General features: G+C 41.0%; 1 protein-coding gene across 14 annotated transcripts in view; it reads left to right on the forward strand.

The window, feature by feature from the left end:
• Nucleotides 1-25,365, forward strand: part of ptprsa (protein tyrosine phosphatase receptor type Sa) — a 113,723-nt gene that overhangs the window by 44,097 nt on the left and 44,261 nt on the right. For 6 of the 14 annotated variants that reach the window (XM_044043915.1, XM_044043927.1, XM_044043918.1 and 3 more), the window contains 10 exons: nucleotides 2,091-2,201; nucleotides 4,591-4,602; nucleotides 11,771-12,040; nucleotides 12,207-12,788; nucleotides 13,390-13,526; nucleotides 13,655-13,799; nucleotides 20,149-20,469; nucleotides 21,806-21,999; nucleotides 23,279-23,305; nucleotides 24,360-24,477. In XM_044043915.1, coding sequence (XP_043899850.1) covers nucleotides 2,091-2,201; nucleotides 4,591-4,602; nucleotides 11,771-12,040; nucleotides 12,207-12,788; nucleotides 13,390-13,526; nucleotides 13,655-13,799; nucleotides 20,149-20,469; nucleotides 21,806-21,999; nucleotides 23,279-23,305; nucleotides 24,360-24,477 — 1,917 coding nt within the window. The remainder of the gene's footprint in view (nucleotides 1-2,090; nucleotides 2,202-4,590; nucleotides 4,603-11,770; nucleotides 12,041-12,206; nucleotides 12,789-13,389; nucleotides 13,527-13,654; nucleotides 13,800-20,148; nucleotides 20,470-21,805; nucleotides 22,000-23,278; nucleotides 23,306-24,359; nucleotides 24,478-25,365) is intronic. The other 8 variants (XM_044043925.1, XM_044043926.1, XM_044043928.1 and 5 more) reach the window with 5 other exon arrangements.

Below are 25,365 nucleotides of genomic sequence, written 5' to 3' on the forward strand. Positions count from 1 at the left end.
GAATATGAAATGAAGCCAGTAGGGAAACTGGAAACAATAGATAACACCACCTAGCAAGGAGCCTCCACGAAAGCTGGCGGGAATTGATGAGAGTCTCTCTCTCTCTCTCTCTCTCTCTCTCTATCCCTATCCCTTCAAAGACTCGTCTATTTTTTGTTCTTGCTCTCTCTTATGCCAGGAGGAACAGTTCACAGCGGTTCGTTTTAATTGGCTCCCAATTAATGTTTGGCTCATTATCTGTCAGCCATCTGCATGTTGGTGTCTTTGTTTTGTTGACCTTCAGATGGCATTTTGTGAAGTATCATTTTTAGATCAGGACACTTCTATTTGTTGGAAGAATTTCAGCTCTACACCAGACACACACGGGACGAAAACATGTTAAATACATCGCATTTATTGGGATAAAACTGGCTGTGAACGGTTAACAAAAGGCGCGTTTTGGCCCAGCACAAACCCTAAAACATTACATTACTATTTATGAAGCGTTGGTGGGAGAGAGAAAAAAAACCTGCACCAACTTCAGCTTTAGTGTTCCAAATATCTTATAACCCAGCACGGGGACCAAGTGTGAGGAGGAGCCTTAGGCGGAGCTTTCAGGAAGCGTCCATGTGGAGGTAAACTTCGCACAGTCCTTACTTTGTGGTCTCCCCGAGTGTTGAGGCACAGGCTTCTGAGCAAACTCCGCCCACCTGCCACCAGGCTAGCACATATCAAACAGATCCAAATCAGATGCCTCCATAAACACAGAGCTAAGACTCCACCACCTGCACACTGCAGGTGGACGTTTTCATTTGATTGAGATACAGTATGTGCCAGGAACAGCTCCCTCAGGGGCTGACGATGATCTGAGCTGCAGAGGCAAATGAAGAATTGCAAAGAAAATAGAGAATGGATTTCCTATCTTCGGGGCTGTTTTTACAAGCGGATGTCTTTGTACTGACTCCAAGGGTTAAATTACTCGGATAGTGTTGGTTTATGTTTAAGGTGGAAGCGTGACTAATCTTTATAATTAAGCGGGATCGACGTGCTCATTTGTGGCACAGCTGAAAAGTGTTATTAAACCAATGTTCCAGAATAGTAGCCGTGTACAACATTGTTTTCACGCCGCTTGCTGATGTGATGGAGTAGGTTATGGTGTATTGCAAAGCATCCTGGGCAGCGGCTGGCGTATTGATGCTTCCTGGCTAAATGCTAACGAGCGTCGGCGCTGTGTTTGTCAGGGAGGCCGAGGCTGCAATCTGTCTGCTGAGCCAGCCAGAAGGCCTAATGATATCATCAGGAAGTGCCGTCAACAGCGCTCTAACGAGGAATGATCCAACGCCCGTCGCTTCACCTCCCGTCTCTATTCCCCACGCCCCTTCTCCCATTTTTATTCCGAAGCGCTCCGGTGAACTTCATTTACACACGCGAGAGATAAAATCTGAAGATAGGGATAAAAAAATAAAGAATGCCCTCAAGCATTTATATGAAACACACTGTAATACCGTTATAAATTTGCATTAGGTCACAACTCAAAAGAGAAGTATAACTTGTAAACAAAGTATTTTAACAGCAAATAATAAACACTATATATACAATATATCTGTAGAACTACAAAAGGGCTGGGCTGCTGCATTACACACTATTACAGACTATGTGTACATTTGAACATGTTTTCCACGGATTGTCTTCCCTCTTCACACACACAGCATCTCCCCGCCGTTCCCTCATTTAGCTTTTGTCACATTTACATCATTTCTTTGCCCTTGTTGTTGTTTTTTGTTCTTTGGGAAAGGGCTCTCTCCTCTTACACGAGCTGCATACACCAACACAGCTACAAATGAATGAATTCCTCCTCGCTGTATGTGTGTGTAAGGCCGAGGCCGGAGAGGAACCTTGTGTTAGCATTGCAGAGAGAAACAGCTCTTGACCAAAAGGAAAAAAAAAAAACAGTCTTGAGAAGTTCAAGATGCTCTCCATTAAGAAAAGTTTCCTGCACTGTCACTGAAAGGTCAACTAATAATTTCTTCCCTGCCTTTTTTTCTTTTTTTCCTCTCTGTCTCTCTCCCGTCCCTTTCTTTTTGTCTTTGTTGGACGGCATCACTTCCCAGGTGCCTTGCAGATCGAGAACAGCGAGGAGACAGACCAGGGGAAGTACGAGTGCGTGGCGTCTAATGTGGAAGGCGTGCGCTACTCGTCCCCTGCTAACCTTTATGTGCGAGGTAGGGAGCAACCCAACCCCAGAGCCAGGCCAGAGAAAATATAAGAAACACCCACACCCACCCATTCTAACTAAAATGCACATTGCAGCTCAGCTTTTAAGTGGCATTACTGTTGAGCTTGACAAATGATTATTGCTTCCATTCTAGCTCCATTGTATATTCGCAAAATGTATTTGGCTAAATAGAATTATAAATCTTTTAGCATTGATAGTATTGCCTGCCCATAAGTGTAATTTCATATGCACTGAAACTCCCAAATGTAAAACTATAATTGACCAACTAATGTTCTCTGTTATGATGTTTTGCTCCATTTTGTCTTTTCAATGCCCTCCCTTACTCACTCGGAAGGAAATGTGTAGCACAACAAGCCGTATGTCTTTACTTTAACGGTTGTGAGACACCGCTTTCTTGTTCCTGTGTGCCCGATAAAATGTCTATCCCTTCGTCAAACTTCGCCCAAAAAAAGTCAATGTATTTTTTTTTGTTTTTTTTTTGTTTTGTTTTTTTTAAATAAGTTTCTTTCAGGTAGAGGAGCACGACGGTAAGTGTTGATTTTGATTGTATGGCAAGGTATTACTGCCGACCAATCAAAATCTCAACCCTGTAGCCTTCTCCAGTTTTGGGGATGAAAAAGATTTCCTTGTGGGGAATTAATAGGGACCGACGAACGGAGTCAGCTGTTCTGTAATTTATGAAAACAATGCTCTTATCGCATAGATTATACGTAGTACAAGTTCCTCTACTTTTCTTCATCGTGTTCTGGAGCATAAATCCATAGTATTCCCCCACTTCTGCTTTGGGGTTATTATCTTTAACAGTCCGTTGTTTGGCTGGTATGTTCCGGCAAAGTGAAGATAGAGTATGAAAAACAGACAGTTGAAGGCAATGTTGAGTTTCATAGGAAACTGGCAATTAAGATTAAAGCAGACCCTCTCCAACTAATGTTAAATGACAGTGAATCCCAGTTGAGGGAGTTTTATTAAATTGAAGCAGATGCATTTTCAACATGTATTATTTATATTGTGCATATTAAATAAAGATGGTATCTGCTCAGTTTGTTCCCTCTGCTGTGTACCAAATAACTTTGTTCCCAATAAATAATTCACTACCCTGACATTATAAAATGGGTCAGGGAGCTGCTTTTTCATTATTATTGCTATTATCATACCCTGTGAGGTAGCGGCATAGGGAGGAGAAATTCAACAGTGAGCAGAGGATGGTAAAAAAAACAAACAAAAAAAAAGCTTCATTATTCATCTTTATCAGCGTCTCTTCTCGCCTGCGTTCATTGTGGAGGCTCATGCCGTCTCCACTCTCATGCAGTAACTCGTTAACGTCACGTTGCTGTTGACCTTGGCCGTGTATATACAAGGCAGAAATTAATGGGTTCATGCAATTTATAATCAAGAGCTCTACAGGAATCATTTTGCAATTGTACTGGGAACACTTTGTTGACACAGCACAGGGATGTAGCATAGCGTCTATGGTTTAAAATCACACATTTCCAACAATTCATGCAGTCTCCATGAACACTGGCTCCATTGGCATGCTTTTAAAGAGCCCACAAGGGTCATAATTACTCAGGTACTTTTACACTAGCACACTTGTTATGCCTTAATGGTGTCCACCTTTGTCTGTTTTCAGTTAACGTTTGGCAATCGAATCTGATACTTGATGTTGACTATGTTTTTGGTTGTTTTTTTGTTGGTTTTTTTCACAAAGCAATATGCACTTGAGATTAGCAGCTGTGGTATGGATCCATTTTAAGAATAATCCCAACCAAACCAATCCTGCACCGGGGCAATTTTGAGACAACCACTGAAACAGAATCCGTATGCCTAGTGTTACTGATTGGCTTTGACCAACTTTAACTTTAATCGTCTTAAACCGCAGCTGCTAATTTCAGACCAAACTGTGTCTTTTGTTTTCTTTTCTTTTCTTTTCTATCTCTCATTAGTTTTTTTCTTTATTTTCTCTTTGTTTGGTTTCCTTCTCTAACAAAAGCAAATACAGCCACCACAGGAGCCCATCCTTGTGGCTATAAGGAGCTTGTGAAATTTTGAATTATGAGTATGGTACGCTTGATTTGACTCCAGTGGCACCACATTATATTCTTCTTCATAGACAACAATGTGGCCACTGGTGTGAATCTGATTGTTCTGGTTCAAAGTTTATTTAAGTGGTGGGGGGGGGGGCAAGTGTACTTTCAAGACAAGTGTCACTGATAGCAGGGACATGGGAAAATGAGGAAAACAAAGATTAAAGAAAAGGGAAATGTAGCTGCAGCTAAACACCTTGAGGTGGCTTTTTTTACTCTCTCTGTGTTTCCCCTATTTTTCTCTTCTCCTCATGTCATTGTGTTCTGCATCAACCCCTTTACATCCCTCAGAGCTTCGAGAAGGTTGGTGTGTTTTTTTCTTTTTTACTTTTTTTAACCCACATTTGAAAAAAAAAAAAAAATCAACATGTTGATAAATTTTTAGCTGTTATGTGCCTTTTAGAGAGCTCGATTCATTACTAATTTGAACAAATACTAATCAGTTAAACCAAACTGCTAAATGATTATCAGAGAAATCTTTCTTTATTTTCAAGGAAGAAATGATGAAAGCAAACCCGAGTAACTCGGGTCTTGTTAATTTACTTTTATGTTTGCATTGTGGGGCCTTTTCTCGTTTTGCATCCTTTGGTATTGCTTCTGCACCTTAAAGCTTTCTTGCACATGTCATGAAACTAGCACGTGGAAATAACAGCACCTGTTGCATGATGGGAGAATGTAACTGCGCTTGCATGCCTGTATAGAATCCCTTTAGCCATGATGGTCTTTTTCTTTATGCATTCCCTGTGTTTTTTTTCAACTGATTATTTTTCTTTCCTTTGTTGTTGTTTTTTTAACAAGCATTTTCCTTTTGGCTTTCCTTGGTTTATTTATTTTCAATTTTTTTTGTGTTGTGATTAAGGTGTTGTGTGTGTGTTTTCCTTCCTTTGTTTCAATTCTGTTCCTCAACTTACTTTTCTGTTAAAAATGTGTGTCTTTTGTGGGTCATTTGTTTGTGTGAGTTGTTTCTTTCTTTTGTTCAAAAATGATGCTGCTCTGCCTCTTGAGTCTCGAACTGCAAATGCAAATGCCGAATTAAATCAGTGTGTAGACAGCCAGTGTTCCTGTCATCTTGTTTACAGCAATCCATCACTGAACAAAAACAAAAATTAGACCTGATTGGACCAGATTGGGATGTATGGTGATTCGGGCAGCCATTGTGGATCAATGATACAGCGTCACATTTACTGTGGATGCTTTTGTTTTCACATGGCAGCACCTAGATGTCCACAGTGTTCATATGTACGCATACACAGAGAACTGTGAATTTCAGAGTGTCAAGTAACAACACACAACAAGAAAAAAGGGGCAACGTTAATTAGATTTAACAGAACAGCATGAGCCCATTATCTCATGAGAATTAGCCTGCAATCTACGTTGAATTTCATGTCCCCTGTTGTGCTGAAGTTTCTTGCTTATTTTACAGCACCACCTGTATTATACATACATTATATACTTGTGTTTTTGTTTTTTTTTCAGCTAGAGGTAATCAATGTTGAAAATTGAATCTTTGTTATTTGTCTTCTGATAGTTTTATTGGAAATTTCCAAGAGAAACCAAAGCAGCACTTTAGGAATCTGCCTACATAAAACAAGTGTCTGCCCAAACTATTGTTATTATTCACTGATCAAATATGCATAAGTCAACTTTAAAGTTTGCACTGGTCATGTTTCCATGGCTACTTGTAGAAAACTGCAGAACTTTGCTTTTCAAGAGTTTAATGACCCACACAAGTTTTTTTCATTAATTGTATATATATATATATATCATAATTTAGCCAGCTTTTTTTTTTTACTTTTGAGAAGATGCAGAATATAGCTGTAGATCGATTTCACTTAATTTGTGCTTTCTTTTAGTAATTGTAACAGCAGCGTCTGTGATGAAAAGTTCTTTCATCGCTGCCCACAAAAAAAGTGTCCACAGTGTTTGCCACAGTACAACTAGAGCATCATATGTCCAAATTTGGTGGTTATAGCTAATTCGGAGTCTTATGAATAACACAGACGCAGGAAGACTGGACTGTAATGTTTGCATGTGCATGTTTGGCCTTCTACGGTGGAATCTGCCTGATTTTGAATGTGCATGCATGCCCTGCTATGCATTTGTGTGTAAACGTTGGGAAAGAAAGCTAGATTACACCTTGTGTTTTTTTACTGGCCAAAACAAAACCCTGCCATCTCTATTAGATGTTTGTCTCAAGGAGTCCTGAACCTAATAGCCACCTCTCAAGCGACGTTGAATCAGAACTGCGCTTGTGTACACGCAAAAGTAAAAGCCTTAATTACCTCCCATTCTGATGCAAATCCCTGATTACACTCCCAATTCTCGCCTGAGAATATCCAACGAAGAGCATGAGTACAATGACGAAACATACCTGCGGTATGATTTGACTGCTTGTCATCTACTTGTAAGACAACAGGAAAAAAAAAGGGCCACACTCTGAAATCCTGTCATTTCACTGCTTGTTAATATTAGATACCACTGTCACTTCCCTTCAAGTAACAATTTCCATTCTGATGAGCCGCCCATAGTGACTGTTTAACAGTGGCACAGCCAAGGTATGTTAATGCAGGCCGACCCCTACAGCTTATATGTAAATGCCATTGGCCTCACCCAGCAAGTGTGTCTAAAGGATCTTCTTACTGCGCCTGTGTCCTCAGGCGGCAAGAGGGTGTAATCTCAGCTTCAAGGTGACACTAAAGGCTGCACATTATTTTGGCTTCCCCCTTCATTTTGGGGCAGCAAACACTGCCTCACCAAAATGGCCGATAATGTCCACCTTCTGACCTCTGTTTTTTGGCACAAATCCCTCCACAACACCACCCACTACTAGAGTTAGTGCAGTACTCTGGCGTTCTCTCTCGACTGCTTTTCACCTCGTCCATTGTGAGGCGTCTTGTCTTTCTCTCCACATTGGGGCTTGAAACAAGAGTATATGTTGTTAGTAGTTCCAATGAAAGGTACATGTTTTATTTTCTCTTAATTCCAAATGGGCCGGCTGGGCTCCTGGTCTCTGTGAATGAGGAGCCTGTCCATGCAATTGGGATTCTTTATTTTTCTTTCCCCGGCACTACATGTTAAAGGCAGAATAGGAGAGGGTACCACACATATAATGTACTGCATGTACACAAATACATTTTGTGACATCTTACTGGACCATTGACATGACATAGTTTCCCTTCACTCATATCATACAGGCCTGTGTCTAGTTAATGGTACTGCGGGGACTTATTTTGCATGTGACACTGACATTTAGTTCCCCCCTCCCCCCGAATCGATTCTTATTTAATCCCTCATGATAAAGTGTAAAGTGCTGTAGTATCACGTGACCTTGAATTCCTGACCTTGTGACGTAACCAAAAAAAGTAAATAAATGACTACAGGTAGACTCCTCCCGTGGCTTTTTGGCTTAGTGACATGCGGCCTGTATTTGGCATGTGGCTGACCTTTTTATTGCCCATGTTGCTCTTACTGTGTAGTTACTCAAAAGGTGAAGAGAGATATCTTCCTGTGGGGAAACCTCATTCACTCAGCCACTACAGCTCCCGGTCCATTGGCCGACCTGAGCCCCAGGGAGAGAAGAGCAGCATCAGACACACTTTGATTGAACGTTTCCCCTTAAAAAAATAAAATAGAAAAATAAAATACATATCCAGTTTTAACCATTCTTTACGATTTGAGGCAAAATTCAGACAGAGACAAACCATAGCTAAAAAACATCTAATAGTATTGATGCATACCTCTTTGTTGAACACAGCTGCACTCTGGTACTGTCTATGCTGTTTGGACTTAGTTCTTTTTGTGGATTTGTCCGGTTTTCATTTTTCTTCTTTTTTTTTTGTGCGTGTGTGTCTGGAACATTGCTATATTTGGGAATGAATGGCATGCCTGGATGGGTTTGGGTGACATTATTTTTGGATTGTATTGGTTCTCTGGTGTGTGCCCAAGTGGATGGGGGTGCACCTATATATGTCACTCATGCCATAGCCACACCCATGCATGTCTGTGTGAGGAATGGGCTGCCCTTTCACCTTTTGTTGTTCAGTAAGTTTAATATTTTTTGATAAATTAGACTGCGTTTTTTTTTTCTCTCTCCCTAAATGATGGGCTTTTCCCTTTTTTTCCCTCTAGTTCAACATGTTTTTGTAATTATCTCCTATTTGGACATCCTGATTATGCAATAATAACTCTCAGGGCAGAATAATGTGATATCTCAACCATAACAAGATCTGTCTCTGACTAGAAAAAATTATTCTTTAATTCTTTTTGAGATATTTCACAGTCACTTTTTCTTCCTTAGCCATATCTGGGTGTAACTGGGTGGTTTTTTTGCCACTATCTTTGGAAATGTGACATTTTCTTTTAAACAAAATCCTCCACAAGGGATTACTTTCTTCAGATGACAGGAGTGAACTTTTTCTTTCCAAGGTTAGGTCACCTCTTGCCCAAGGTAGTAACATAACTGACATTAACAGCAAATTAGAGGACTGAGAGAACGTAGAGTAGTTCAGAGGAGAACAAATCACAAGCCCAAGTTTAGTTTCAAATTTCCATCTGGGTTTTATTTCAACTATAATTATAACTGGGGATTTTGTGATCTCATTGTAAATCGCAGGGTTTTCTCTGACTGCATACAAAACGGCTGTTAAAACGGCTGTTTTTATGTACTGGAAAGCTTTGCCCTTTAGTACATGTGAGTAGCGTTTGAGTGACCCGTGTCAGTCAAGTACAAGTCAGTTCTCGTGTAAATCCCTCAAAGTGTGTGTAGGTGACATTTGTCTTTCAGACTGTCCCATGCAACGATCGTATGAATCCCATTTGGATCGACACGTGTATTTTGGAATGCTACCTATCCTTCATGTCCCTCAGTCTCTTCCTCTGAATCTCCCTCTCAGTTCCTACTCATCCAGCCCCCCCACCACCACCACCACCACACACACACACACACACACGCGCCACATCCACCCAACCCAAGACTTCCCAAGATGCATTTGCACTGAGGTGTTCTGAGGAGTTTAAGTTGGGGAGGAGGGGGCATGAAGTTGATTCTTGATTTGAAGCCCCAGTGTGTGAGACCTCCAAATCCACTTTGAGTCATGTTTCATTTATTTGTTTTGTTTGAATTTAAAACCACAGTCTCCTTATTCTATCCCCCACTTATGCCCTCCTCCTCCTCCTGCTCCTCCTTCCCTTGCTCCCCAAACCACACCCACCCCCCACCCCACCCCTGTACAGTATGTCTGTACCCATCCGTCACTGTCTGTCTGCTTGTCTCCCTCTGTCTGTCTTCTTGTTTGCAGTCTTGCGGCTCGAGTCTGTTTTGTTCTGCCTTGTGTCTTGTCTCTCATCCCTCTTTCCTGTCTTGTCTTTCTGTCTGTCTCTGAGTCATCTCTTCCATTTAGTCTATGATGGTTTACTTCTGCATCCGTATGTCTTTCCTTCTCTCTCTTTGACCTTCTGTGCATCCCAACAAACATTTTGATACTGATATATCTTGATATATCTCGATATCTGATATATTTATATATATGTATATATTTATGTATATTTATGTATATATATAAAAATATACGTATACATATACGTATATATATATGATGTGATCTGCTTCGGTATTGAACATTTGAACATGTAGGTGTCCACAGCTTAAGTATTTTAAACTGTCTTAATATCTTCTAATAAACGTACCTAATAAACGGTGGCTGTTTTGTGGCTGGATACAAGATCGTATCTTAATATCACGGTATAAAAAGAGTCATTTGGGCCGAGGAATATTTCTAAAGAAGCACCAGAGTCACTTATCTTGGTTGTGCATAGGCAAGGAAACATCTGTGTCGTATAGGAATGTTTTTGTTCTCATGTTAGAGTTGAACGTGGCCACCTCTTGCATGTCATTATCTGTCAAGTGCTTGCTGGGATGCCTCTCATGAACATACAGTGTTTTTGCTAACTCATACTCTCGCATACTGTACACATACGCGCCTGTGTCTATACCAACGCACATAAAAGCTCTATATAGATATACATCTGTACTGTGTATATACACATACAAACACACACGCAAGTACATCGTGCCTTTTCACGCCCTCGCGTGTCGGACTCATTATCAACCTCCCTCCACTTAAATTTCAACTCCTATCCATTTGAGGTCCTCCCTATCTACCACTCTAAGCCGTCATTTTGCCCTTATTCATCTATTTCTCTCTTTCCCCTCTCTCTTTTTTCTTAGTTTCTTGAATTTCTACCTTCCTTTTACCCAGTTCTGTTCCTTGACTCCAACACACTGTGATAATAGACTGTCCAGTTACAACCGTAGTTCTTTCTCTGTGTTTTTGTAGGCACATTCCTTGTTCCTCCGTACTTATTTTGTCTTAACTGGGACTGCGATGTGACAATGTGCCACCATCACATTTTGTCACATTAGCTGAAGAAAAACAAAAGTTTACACGGCATTGAAGAGGGTTACCCCCCCTTTATCCTCCTCCAACCTTCCCTTCTCTTTTTCTTCCTCTGTCACTCTGTGCTTCTCTGGTCCCTTTCTTTCTATCCTTTCCTCAGATGCCTTATCCTCTATCTTGTATTTCTTCTCTCCTCTCCAATCGTCTTTTGTCTGGGCATGCTAGCGACCCTTCAGTTATATTCCTCTATGCATTTTATCTCAATTCTTATATCTGATTTTGTTATCATTTACTTCTTAATTTACCTCGGTCTATTTATGCATGCTGTCTGTGAAACTGATAGCTGCATCTATCAATGGAACCGTGTCAGATCTTAATAAGGCTTTGTCCAGTGGATCTACCCTAAACCACAAAAATCTGATTAAAGTTTCTCATCTTTAAGATATATAGGAAGTAAAGACAGGTGTCAAATGCAACCTTGCACTAGAAGGTGTTTAGAGACTTTGTCGAGATGGTCAATCGCTCCGTAACCCTACACTTCCTGTGCTGTGGGAGAAGCCTGCAACGGCCTACTTCCTGTTTGGCACTCGTGCTGGAGAGGACAGGAAGTTCCAGGTTGCTGTCTTGACCTCATGTGATAGCATCATCACACAACCTTTACGGCACTCTTTTGTAGTTGGTGATAAGATTATGCCACAATTGTATTTACGTCAGCAGTTCAGCTCCAAAGATGAGAAACTCGTAATAGATTTTTGTGTTTCTAATTGTGCTGTGATGGGTCAAATATTGGTCAATGGAACCTTGTTGCTATGAATCGTTGCTTTATTGTTAATCTATATTGTTGTTGAAGCAGTTCTGCTAGTTTAGTTCCTTCTCATTATTTGTATATTTTTATTTAAAAGTCTACCTTTTTTTTATTTTGTGTTTGCGTTCACATGTTGAACCTTTTTTGTGTTGAGTATTTTCTTGAGAAGGGTCCATTTTCATCGGCCTCTCTTGTTACCTCTCCCTTTCTCTTTTTTTGACTCCCTTGCCCTCTTTTGTCATCCTCTCCCCTTCTTCATGCCTTCTCCCAGTCCGGCGGGTGCCTCCTCGTTTCTCCATTCCACCAACGAGTCAGGAAATTATGCCTGGTGGCAGCGTGAACATTACGTGTGTTGCAGTGGGGTCGCCCATGCCTTACGTCAAGTGGATGCTGAACTCGGAGGACTTGACACCAGAGGATGAGATGCCGGTGGGCAGGAATGTTCTCGAACTGAGTAGTGTTCGTGAGTCAGCCAACTACACCTGCGTTGCCATGAGCAGCCTTGGCATCATTGAATCTGTGGCGCAGATCACTGTCAAATGTAAGAGATACCGGTGTTTAAAAAGAGTTCTTATGAAGAAGATCATCTCATGTTTGAATTATACAGAACGTTGCATTTAAAATATTGAATATGTATGGTGATAATATTGCTCTCTGTCACTGTCATCGTAAATTATTTCCTCCTCCTTGTCTCATCACCTTAACAGCTCTCCCCAAGCCACCAGGCACTCCCGTGGTTACTGAAACCACTGCCACCAGCGTGACCATTACCTGGGACTCAGGTAACCCTGACCCAGTGACTTACTATATCATCCAGTACAGGGCAAAGTCTCCAGACAGCAAGTATGAGACAGTGGATGACATCACCACTACACGCTACAGCATTGGCGGCCTTTACCCCAACACGGAGTATGAAATTCGGGTCTCAGCCGTCAACACGATTGGCCAGGGTCCTCCCAGTGAGCCAGTAGAAACTCGGACTGGAGAACAAGCCCCAGCTAGTCCGCCACGGAACATTCAAGCTCAGATTATTTCCCAAAACACCATGATGGTGCGCTGGGAAGAGCCAGAGGAGCCCAATGGGCAGATCAAGGGATACCGGGTTTATTACACCATGGATGACTCCCAGCCCATGAGCCTCTGGCAGATCCATAATGTCCAGGACAGCATCATCACTACGATCCAGAGTCTTGTTCCCCAGGAGACATACACAATCAAAGTCCTAGCATTCACCTCTGTAGGAGATGGACCCTTCTCAGAGCCCATCCACGTGAAAGTACTGCTCGGAGGTGAGGATAGAAAAACTGTTTGTGTCACCTTGATAACTGCTGTCTTTGAAATGTCCCTTTGTCATGTTTGGCAGTTGTGTATGAAGTGGACACAATGGACATCCCCATGTTAAAATTATTGATACCAACTTGTTAAATGAGTCTTCATAAAAAAGAAATGTGTATCTTTTCTCCAGCCTTTGCTTTGAGGAAAAGGGATTTTACATCCATTGAAGGACATGTTCAGCTGTAGTCTTTGAATACAGTGCATTTTCTGAAACTTGAAACTGAATGTGGATACTGCCAACGATTCTTCCTGACATCAGAGACCCCACAACAATCGAGCACAGTTGTATCCTGCTTTTCCGTTTGTACTTGATTGACTTCATCTACTCTTTTCAGTTTAGTTCCATATCATTTTAATCATTTTATGGCAAATGATGGTGGTCACATTAGTATGCAGATAACAAATGCACTTTTATCCAAAAAAAAATCAAATTTCAATCACTGTTTGAGATTGAATCTTTTTTTTAATTATGATTATTTTTCTTATTGATGATATTTTTATTCATTGATGAGTATGTTAACATCTCTTTAACAAGATATTCTGTGTTTTTTTCAGTTCCAGGCCAACCATCCAAATTCCGCTCAGGCGCTGTGTCTGACACCAGCATTGAACTGACCTGGGAACCTGCCTATGAAAAGGAAGGAATAATAAGTTATGAACTTCGCTACTCAGAAGGCAGTTTTGGCACCCAAGTAAGAAGTTTCTTTCTTAGTAAAAAAAATAAAAAACACATCATGTCCTAATAAACCAACACATTTACTTTATTTGCAAGTGTTTTATATCAGACTTGCCCGTAACCTTTTTCTGTGTCCAACAACAGATGAAGAAAACATTTGGACCCACGTCCTCATATGTTGTGGAAGGGCTCCGCCCAAACACTGAGTACCACTTCTCCCTGGCAGCTATTTCAAACAAAGGCATCGGAGCCTTCACAAATGACATATCCCAGAAGACCTTGCAAGCCAGTATGTAACCCTTCTATTGAGTCATCTCTCATGTTTTACTAGTGGTTAGGCTAACAAAGAGATTCTCCCCAGAAAAGCAGTGAAATGACTTTGTGCCTTTTGAGTGAATTCTTAAGAGGCTGTATTTATGTCCATTGTGAGCTCTCTACTGCATCATCATTTTTGAACTGTGCCTCTGTTTTGGGGCATAATCCGGAGTTCAAAGCTGATTCGGAAACATGAACTACATAACTAACTCTCTTTACTTGATGCAGTGTTTAATTCTTACTGAAACACATGGTTTAATAGTTGATCATCTGTCCATATATTTGTTAACTATGTTACAGCGATGTGACGATGATATCTTGTACCTCAGGTAAAGTGGTATTTACAGTGTGAACTGTTTTTTTGGGGGGGGTGGGGTGGGATCTCACGATCTTTTCATTCTATCCCATCTTCTAAATCTTCCAAATATTTGAGTGTACCCAGCATCGTCAAACAAATCAAGTCTGTAGGCTTAAGAATTTTTGGCAGATTCTTGATTTCCGTTTCACTTCTGTCCATATTTGCTTTTCCTTTTATCAACAGCAAGTGCACTTTCCTCCACATGACTGAGACACAAAAAATGTCAGTTCTCCTCTTAAGACCACCAAGGCTCTCATATGAACGGTATTCAAAATGGGAATGGGGAATACTGAGATGCAAGAGAGAAAAACACCATCATCTGGATTTTCTTCCTGTACATCTGGTCTGCACTGATTATTTTTCTTTCAAGGATAGCAGGAGCACAACTAAATTATTTAAAACAGCCTGCTAAAAATACCAGGAGTGATATCATAGCACACAGTAGTACATGCTGTAGAGAGAGACAATACACTCACATTTTTTACTCTCTGTATATACGGGGGACTGTTGTGATGGCATGATATGAAATTCATGTGTTATGGGTTAACACGGCAGACAGAGACGAACACAGATGTTGTGCATTTAATACAGTAATGGTAAAGAACCTGGACAATTAAGCTGGATTTGTGGGATCACGTGTGGACCACTGTGGATCTTGATAATGCAGAATTAATAAAATCCCAGAGGGAAAAACAAAATACATATATGAATTCACGATTAAACTGTTTAATTATTTTGAATTAACTGCTCGTCTTTTACTAGACATTACGGGTTATACATTCGTTGTACATTTTACTGGGACATAGGAGAGCCATGGTGGTGGGAGTGGGCTTCTCTAAACACATTTTCTGTTTCTACCAGTGCAACTTGTTGGCTGTACCCCCCCCCACATCTGGGCTGTGGGGGCATTGGAACAACCACTTCACTGTTCTTTTTTTGTTACCACTCAGCAGCAGAGCTACACTGACAGTGCAGAGTCACTGAGGGGAGCGCCAGTTTGCATGCAACACTCACTCCGGCCCACTGGGGTGCTGTTGAGAACCTGTCACTGCACTGTTGATCTTTGATCAGTCCAGGCATGAATGTACTTTACGTTCATCCAGCCCCATCTCTGTCTTGGCGTCTCTCAAGTGTGTGTGTGTGCACATCTTCACCTGTCGATGTGTGTTTGTGACTACCTCTGTTTTTTTGCATTTGTTCTTAACTGGAAAACCACAAGCTGAATGGGTTGGATACACTCCTTACTTTCTCTCTCATCACCCTGTTCCAGCTCTGTTCCTCTCTTTACCGCTCGTTCCCTTGTGCAATGGAACAGCAGCTCTCCTTGGAATGGCTTGTCATCTCTTTGCTCACTTTTTGTCCTCCTCCTGTTATTTTGAGTTTTTATAAAAGTTAGAATTTTTTTTTGTTATCATTATTTATATTACTTTCAGGGTTATCTGAAATAATATTGGTTTGACATCACTCCAGACTTGCTGCTATTTTCATTTTGAGTTGGGTTTTTTTATTGAACCCAAGCGCAACACAGCCACAAGCAACTCAAACACAGCAGGCAGAGCATCACATGCTGATAGCATTGACATACTCTTTCCTATTGAGCAAGCATGGGGGAGAATAACTGAGTTTGACTGATAGCATTTCTCATGTCTCTACTTGAGATGAGGGACTCTTCCTTTGAACTGCCTCATCCATATAATTAAAATGGACAAAATGAATAAACTCGGGTTTATAATGTATCCATTTGCCCACCGTAGCAAATTGATACCGCTTCATTGGAAATAATCATCAATTTATGTTCAAAGCGGCAACGAACTTTGTAAATATTCACTCTAAGTGCAGTCTTCCATGACAAGAATATCAAATATTCTCGGGCTGTCAATTTAATACTTAAAGCAGTATTTACCTATTCTGTTCATTCTATTTGTATGGGGGTTTCAGCCAGTGGTTTTTTTTTTTATTAAGAGTCCCCGCTCAAGTAGATGTGAGCTATAACATTTGGGTTCTCACTACTCAGGTCAAAGAAGTCATAAACTAGTCAGTCCAGCACAAACGATTTCCTGACAACACCAAAACAATAAATTACTTGATCTTTTGGATGCTCTGAGGTAAGTGAATGTGTGGTTCAGGGATCCAGTCTGCTGGCACCATTTTCTGTCCAGACCTGTCAGGACCAAAACCTGTCGGGCACATCCTTAATTATTTGGAAACACCAACAGAGAACTGGATAAACTGAATAAACGGTCTTTATCCACGATACGGTTTCATATTAAGCTGACATGTTTGTTGTTTGGCTGCTCATGCGGTTCAGCCATGGAAACATATTTGAGCATCCGAGTCACTAAAGAGCTCTGTGACCCACATAGCCCGCGTAAAATAACCAGTGCAATTGTACTCAACCGTATCTTACAAGGACCAGAAAAAAACAACAAAAAAAGGCACACATTACACATTTTTTGATGTACAGGAGCTCAATTTGTTGTATCAGCTGTATCATACATGACAGTAGACTGAAACCCTTTGCCATTGAGTGAAAAAGTAAGACAGACAATGTGATTTACCTGTTGGCTTTGTTGTCCATTACATGTGGTCCAAAATGTATGCCGATTTGTCGAAGTTTGTGCTCAGTCCAAGCAGCAGTACCAGGGGCTATTGTCATGAGGACCATTCTGTCAGGAGCTTGTGAAAAGCCATTTAAGAAAAAAAACACTTGATGATCTCCTAGTTTGCTAAAAATGTTATATTTAAAAAAAAAAAAAAAATCAGAATAATTTTATTGGGCTTTCTTGGTCGGTTTTACATCAAGCTGAAATAGATATTACTAGCAAGAGTGGCCCTCATTTAGAAGCAAAGCCTCTTGGGGTATGCTGCCACAGTCAGATCAGGTTGAGAGACCGTTACTGTGAGATCTTGCAGACGAGGCCGGAGTGTGTCCACAATGTGAGAGGGCTGCTCTGCATTTCTCTAACTGTTACCCGGTTGCAGGCCATGGTAACACGACCAGAGACGGACCGTGGGAGTGGGTGTTTAGGGGACCACAAGCCCCCAGAGTGGAAGATAAGAATCCCATTTCATAGCGTCCGAATTAATTTCATGCTTTGAGATGAGCTGTGAGCCAAGGCCCCTGGATTGTCAGGCTTTGTTACACGTTTAGATTATACCTAGAACCTGCCCGTGATCGGTCAAGTGCTATCTCTCAAATTAAAGTGGCAGATTCTGAATCCTCTGTATTTAGCCAAACAAGCAGTTTAGCCCCCCACTTTCTGTAATTGCGGGAGGTTTTTAGATATATTGGTGTGTTTGTGTGAGCCACAGCATGCCATCAGGATTAATTCCATAATGATCTACAAATGCGAACATCCCGTTATCGGAGGCCACTGATGAAAATACATTTCAAATCATGACACGACAGCAGAAGCATTGGCGCCGTGTCATTTCAAGAGTTGACAACAGGCATTGAGGGATGACCTGTATAGCTTAACTCTGTGTATAACGTGTGTAATGTACATTCACAAAAGATGCCACGCTAAAAGCATTTTTCATCTGACGGGAGTCAGAGTGATTAGGTGTGCCACCAGTGCTTGACATTGCAGACTTTGTTCTCAGCACTCCCAGTCATATCACAACTGACTTTAAAGCCGGAGAGAAGGATATGAATGAAGACATGACTAATTATTTGTCAAAAAGCATTTCGAGAACTCTTTCAGAGAGGCTTCTAAAGACCCTCAAGTGAAGCGTTAGCTGAATTTTCTCTTTTGTGGTTGCATAGTTCTAGTGTCCATAATCCTAGCACTGGCCTTCATGGGATGTGCTCATTATAAAAGCTGCGCCTCATCCAGTCTTGAACTGTTATCAGGCATGAGGACGCCTGTGCACTGTGATAGTCTGGCCCCTGTCAGATCCACTGTCCTTTTCCGCACGGCAAAGATTGAGAGCCGAGTGTTGAGTGTTCACTGTTGACATCGAGAGTTTGCAAATACAATAGGAGCGGAGGAAAGAAGCTGAAAGGCTGAAAGGAAATTCAGTAAGACCATAAGTAAATAAGCCCATTGGACACAGAGACGGGTTTGGAAACTGTGGCAGAGGTTTTGTCCTATTTGTTGTGTCCTGGAACATTCTGTCTTTACTGAAAAGAGGCTTCTCTGATAGTCAAAACTCCTGTTGTTGGTGTTTTTCTTTAAAGGTGTTCTAGCCAACAGTAGAATGCAGTTTTATGAATTCAGAAATACAGGTTTCCCGTCTTGCCTTCACTTTATTCATGTGTGTATTATGGAAATGATAGTTTTATGAAGACACACAGGCACAAGGCTATGAGAGTTATGAAATGGGATTCATCTGGATATATTGTTACCAAGGGGAGATTTTTGTGTATGTGGCCAAGTGCAAAAGAATATCATAAATTGGGAGCAATTTTTCGCCCGTCTAGCTTCACCCTCTCACAACCTTGTGGACCCTCCGGCCAAAAGACACATGAGTATTATACAGCCCTGGCTACAGCACAGAGCCAACTCTTTCCCCTCCCAATAACCATTTACATGGGTCCAAAACTCATAGTGATCTAAATCGGTAATATTAACAGTCATTGACTTAATAATTATAAATGGGATGTCATCATTTTTGGGAGGAAAAGTGTTGCAGTTCACTGACTTAAGAGTAAGCACACTCTGTAGTCAGGTGCTGGTGGTAAGAAAGTCTTAAAAATGTGATATATATGGGAGCAAGGTACGTATGATGCAGAAAATACTTGTGATTTTGTTTTTTGTTTGTTATTCAGTTATTATTATTTTCTGTCGTATGTTGATATTTTCAGTTTTTGCTAAGTGTTGTGTTTTTGTTTTTTTTTCATTTTTACTCATGTGTTGTGTTTTTTTGAACCAAGACTGATGTAGTGGTTCTTTCTTTCTTTCAAGTCACATGGGTTACAGAGAAATTCATTTCCCTAGTACACCCTCCCTCATAACTTTCTTTGAAAGTTTCTTTTGGAATGAGATCATGCTGCCCTTTCCATGGGTTTCATTTGAGTTCTTCTCCTAAGTTGCTGTGGATAGCACGCTTTTTGTTTAATTTTGTCAATGTTTTTTTGCCGTACATCTCAGACAAAAACGTAATAATGAACTGGCTTTGTAGCACACTTAAAGTAGTGGAAAATATTAATATTAGCAGAATCATTGTGGGAAATACCTGACATGGATAGAAATATAATTAATGTCCATATAATATCAAACTCTGGATGAAAAGGGAGAGCGTTTTATCGCTCCTTGCAGGAGGCAATAAGGATGGCAATAATTGCTGAGACATTGATGGGGAAAATTAGCGGTTTAGTGCTCAGGACCGCCATGTTTTCCCCTTTGCCAGATTGGTTAACAACTTAAACCTCAGCACACAGTGTTATATTTCAACGGATAGGTTTATCTCTGTCAACATGGCACTGCAGTATTGATTGTAGGTAACAAATAATGTTGGATTTAGGGTATTACCTAAAGGCTTTCACTAGAACGACATGAGCAAGTTATCTTCACTTGTCTCACATCCCCCCCCCACCTTCTGCATGGTGCCACACTGCATCAGCAGCCTCTCAGTGATAACACTTACACTGTTTCTAGTGGAAAGGACTTTTGTCTTTCAGAAATTGTCCAAACAAAGTCAGAAACATGTTTAATTGAATTCCTCTGTAGCAGTAATAACTGAACACCAGACCATAAACAAGGCCATCTTGTTTCATTATTACACAAGCTTGAGTCAGTGTTCATTTACACAGTTTTGTTGACATTTGCTTGACAGTTTGATTTTTATTTGTTTTGCAATTTTTTGTTGGAATTACTCTTGTTTTTATTTGAGTTTTGAATTTTCCTTTTATCATTTTCTTTATCTCTCCCATCTTTTTTTTTTTGTTTGTTTTTTCAACCCTTCCTTCCCTGACTTCCTCATCCTCGACCCCCTCCCCTTCCTATCCTTTCCACCTCACCAGAGCCCTCAGCCCCCCCTCAAGACATAAAGTGCAGCAGCACCAGCTCCACCACCCTGCTGGTAAGTTGGCGCCCCCCGCCTTTGAAGAGTCAGAACGGTGTCCTGGCAGGGTATAGGGTGCGCTACCAGGTTGTGGGCCCATCAGAAAGCGGCAGTGATGACATGGAAGCCGTGGAGGAGCCGACGGTTCCTGCCACTGAAGAGCAGGTGCTGCTGCAGCGGTTGGAGAAGTGGACCCAGTACCAGATCACCGTGTCCGCTTTCACAGTGATCGGGACAGGCCCTGAGAGCGAGCCCCTGATCTGTCGTACTGATGAAGACGGTACATGAATCCCCATTTTTGTAGAACTTAAACTTAAGTGCATTATTGTTTTTCTATAGATGTAGTTTCATAGATGTAGATGTACTTCAGTGACCACTCGAAAGCTGTGTAAACCACATTAAAGTCAACCATTAAATTATAATGCACTTGAGATATCAATTGTGTTATATATATATATATATATATATAAAAAAAATTAACAAGCCAAATTCATAATAGCTATCTCATATCATATCCTGCCACTATCTGAATGCTTTTAACAGGATCCCATTGCTCCGCTGAGATTCACAAGAATTTATGAATGCTTTACACTGCAAGGCCACTCCTGGAAGTAGGCTGGAAGGAAGCTAAAAATGCAAGTCCATGTGTCCTCTTAGTGTCTTAACTACTCTGGGTTGATCCCAAACTACTGAGACTAGTAATGGTTGTCAAAAGAGAAAGCACTCATTTCTCACGAATATACTCGTCAATAGATCTTAGGTTCCAGTTTAAGCTTGTTATTCCTCAATTGTTAACAAGATTGACACAAAGAAATGTCCATGAGGCAGAAAGTCCAAGATGTGAAAGAACATTCTAAAAAAAAAAAATATTGAACAGCAGAATTAGTTGTAAACAGTTGGAACAGTAAAATACATAAATGAGACGAGTAAAGATGTGAGAATGGCACAGAACATCTCATTCACCGGCGGGTTACAGTGCCATTTTATGCTTTTGTTGCCACTGATGTACAATGAGCTTAAATTCTCACTATTCCTCATTTAAAAGACACCGTAAAGCTGTAGTAAATTTCCCACTGTCGTTGCGATAAAATTGTGGAGATAAAGAAATAAGAGCAATGGCTAAAAGGCAGGAACGATTTTGGCTGTAAACAAGATTGGTGATGATCCTGGGGAAATGGGGTTCTGATTTAGGGAGGACAGGGTTGAAGTGTTTGTGTAGGAGCAAGTGGGGGCCAGTTAAGTGGAAGGCTTTTATTACCGGCACATCTTTCTTTGACAAAGCCAGTCCATGGCACATCAAAAAGGCCTGAAGGCAAAGACCTGCCCTCACGACTGAGGGATGAGATTGCCAGTGATGACAGATTGACATGGCTGACACATATTGAGAAAAAAAAAAGAAAAAGGTAGAGCAGATGGGGAAATAGTATTGTAGTGTGTGTTGTGTGGATATGGTACTATAGGGAAGCTGAAACTGGAATATGTTAATAATTCTAGCCTTTTGATTCTGTGTCAGGATGCTCATGTGTGTTTGTCAGTATGTCTCTTTTTTGTGTTTGTCAGACAATGTTTTGTGTGTTTCAGTGCTGGATTTTAAGTCTCTGTCTTGTCACCTATAGTTCCGGGGGCTCCTCCAAGGCGGGTGGAGGTCGAGGTCCTCAACTCCACGGCGCTAAAGGTGATGTGGCGCTCCTTGACGCCTGGCAAGCAGCACGGTCAGATCCGTGGCTACCAGGTTCACTATGTGCGGGTGGAAAATGGCGAGTCGAGGGGCCTGCCCCTCATCAAGGACGTCATGCTGGCGGATGCCCAGGTATGAGGACCTCACAGTTTACTCATGCTTCACAAAATGTAAACCCGACCACAGAGCGCTCTCCTAAAATGTGCCAATGGAGATTTTGCCTATGTTAAATCACATGTAGTGCATCTAATACGTGTAATGATTTAAAATTTTAAAAAAGACAGAAAGAAAGAAAGAAACCGCCTACCCTGCTGTGGCTGTGCAAATATTGCAGTATTGCTGTCATTTCCTCTCCCCTCAGCACACAACAAAAACTGTAATCAAACCTTCCATCATCGAGACCCCCCCTTTTCTTCCTCCTTCGTTTTTATTAAAACTCTGTAGACCACTGCTTTATGGCAACATCCACCATGAAATTTCTGATTGTCTGCTTGTATAAAATGCAGATATTCAAAGAAAACCCTGATTATAGTTTGCTGTGCCTGGGGCTTGTAAAGTAAAATTGGCATGAAAACATTTCACCAAAAATCATCCCCCGCTGACAGCTGGAATTGTAATGGAGCCCTGTGTAATGGCCTTCTTTCTTTCTTTTCTTTTTTTTTACACAACTTGCAAAACTGACAACACAGTGGTAGACGAATCCTGCCAAAGTGGGACTGTTGTGCACAGCAGCAATCATTATATTATAGCCTTGAAGCAATAGGGTAAACAACACAGGGAAAGAAAAAAAAATGCAGTGCTACATTTTGGGAGAATGAATAAAAATCTATTTTTTACAAGTCAATAAAGGAGGCGTTCAAGACAAACGCCACCAGCATCACGTTAACATGTTTGGCATTCAGCTGATGCACAAAGTCAAGTATAGAATGAGCCTAAACAACTGGCATTGTAAGAAGTTATTTTAGATACTTAATTATAAGATCCACATCTGCTATGCATCTACGAGTGCCAGGCAAAATGTAATTCAAGTTGTCTATTGTGTTTAGTATTTTTGAAAAAAACTATTCATCTTGAACCCCTGAATGTCAAGTGTCTGTGTTAATACTGGGACAACTTATCATTATCTTGCATAGTGACATGGTTAGTAACATCCAGGCCCCACAGCCAGTCCTTTACATTTCTCAGCCTTGTTTCAACTGCTCCTTAATACTTCAGCAGCTACTCCTTTCTCCTTACCTCACCAAACCGCTGACCTATTTCTGATAGCAACGCTCTGCGCCCGAACCTCTGATGCCTCTCTTTCTCTCATAATTCTATTTCTTTCCCTTTCTTTTCTCTTTTTAAAAAAAAAAAACAAAAAAAAAAAACATTGCTTTCTCTCCTGCACTCTCCTCTTTGGCGGGGGGGTTAGTGGGAAACGGACGATACCGCTGAATATGTGAGTACGAAGTTTTCACCCGAGTGCTTTGTGTATCTGAAAGCCTGTACAGCGGGCATTGCATCAACCTGCTCGGATTTACAGAGTACGCAGACCCTCCAGTCTTTATTCAGTAGAGCAGAGTGGCTCAGAGGTTTCACCTCAGCTGTCTGGCTGGCCGGCTAACCTCGATACTACCTTACCACTAAGAAAAAAAAAACCTTGACAAAATTCCCGTCCAGCTTCTACATAATTGGGGTTGATGCAATATCCACTGGGCAATGTGCTTGGAATGCAAATTCTCCTTTTGTCGTGCTGTGTGCTGATATAGTATGTTTTGTCTTGTGGTGGTTGTTGTTTTCTTTTGTGTGTGTGTGTGATTTTTAAATCTTTTTATTTCTTTTATTTTTCCGTGTGGTACCTTAGAATTACTGTTATGCCATGGGTTTGTTTTGACTTTTTCTGTATCGTGTATAAAGATACTGAGGCATCTCATTCTGATGCTCTTTGCTAACTGCACTTTCGTTGTTTTTTTGTTGTTGGGGTTGTTGTTGTTTTTTTCTGAACCCAGATGTGAAACCTCAGTCTGTCTGCATTACGTGAATGCCATCTCAAGTGCAAAACAGTACTTATGCCTCATTTACCTTTATTGACCTCTCCCATCACGCTGCCAACCAGCCTGTTAAAAACCACATTCTGCGTTCATTCAAACCTGCTCCTTTGAAAGATTCATTAGAATTGATTGGAAGCCTCTCTTTGAAGAGGACTCAAGGTAACTTAATGGCTGAGGTTAGAAACCGCCAGCGAATGGTTTAGAATGTATTCAACATACATTTATCACAAAGTTAAGTTGTTGATTGGAATATTGCTAAAGAAATTAGAAGGGGGAGAGACTTTCCATTTACATCTATAATGTCCCTCCTCCACCTCTAGGGATTTGCCCATTGGAATTAATATTGGCAACCAAGAGACGTTTCACTCTGATTAACATTCTGCGCACGGCAGTTTGAGCTGCATTAAATGGGGTCAACTTGTCAAAAATTGAAGTCACATTTTGCCGTTTTTTTTTCCACAGGAAATGGTCATTGGAGGACTCAAGCCGGACACCATGTACTCCATCACGGTGGCAGCATACACCACCAAAGGTGATGGAGCCCGGAGCAAACCCAAGCTGGTGGTGACAAAGGGGGCAGGTCAGTACAAGAACACATGATATATTTTGTCCATGCTGCAATAAAGGCAGCGTATACTAGGACCTTGCTTGTGGGTTCCTCATCCCTCCCGTCCCTGCTCACAGATGTGTGTGTGTTACAGGTGTCAGGTAGTGTGACACTGCCAAAGGGGCTTGAGTGAATGCTGTCACTCTCCATCCTCCTGTCAGGCACAGCTGACTGATATGCCAGTCTAGTGCTTTCAGTCTGCCCCTCGGATGGAAAGCCTCCCCCTTTCTTTTTTTTTTGTTATTGAAGTGTAAAGAAATGGTTGGTGCCATAGAGGAAAGATAAATAGAAAAGGGTTAGCGGTGGGGTGAAGGTAAACCTCAGCAGCATTATTTTTTTTCCAGAGGTAAAGCAGTTGCCTTCGCTCCAGTTATTTTGGGATTTTTTTTAAAATAATGATGAATATCCTGAGATCTGTTTTTGGCAGTGAAAACAGTGTTGCCACAAAATCATATAGATCACACAACAGTCTTATATGGGACTGCTATTAATGTACTGGCCAAAAAAGCCCTTTGTAACTCATAGTTTTTATTCACTCAGATGCATCTTCTGTCATTTATCCTCAGCCTATCACATGATCAGCACAGATAAATTCATAAACACAACTTTTACTATTTCATGCCATTTTGATTCTCATCTTAACCCAACCCCAATCTGCATGTCTCTGGATGGTGGGAGGAAGCTGGAGGAAGTCCACACAGAAGGAAGCCTGTGTTAAACCAAGATTGAAACCGGGAACCTTTTTGCTGAGGCACCAGTGCTAACCACAGTGTCCACAGTGCCCAAATAGAATATTATTACTATTAGGAGTAGTAATAGTATTCATTTTTTAGTTGGTTTTGACCATTCATACATCATTAT

The sequence above is a fragment of the Solea senegalensis genome, linkage group LG14 (assembly GCF_019176455.1).
Source record: "Solea senegalensis isolate Sse05_10M linkage group LG14, IFAPA_SoseM_1, whole genome shotgun sequence".
NCBI lineage: Eukaryota > Metazoa > Chordata > Actinopteri > Pleuronectiformes > Soleidae > Solea > Solea senegalensis.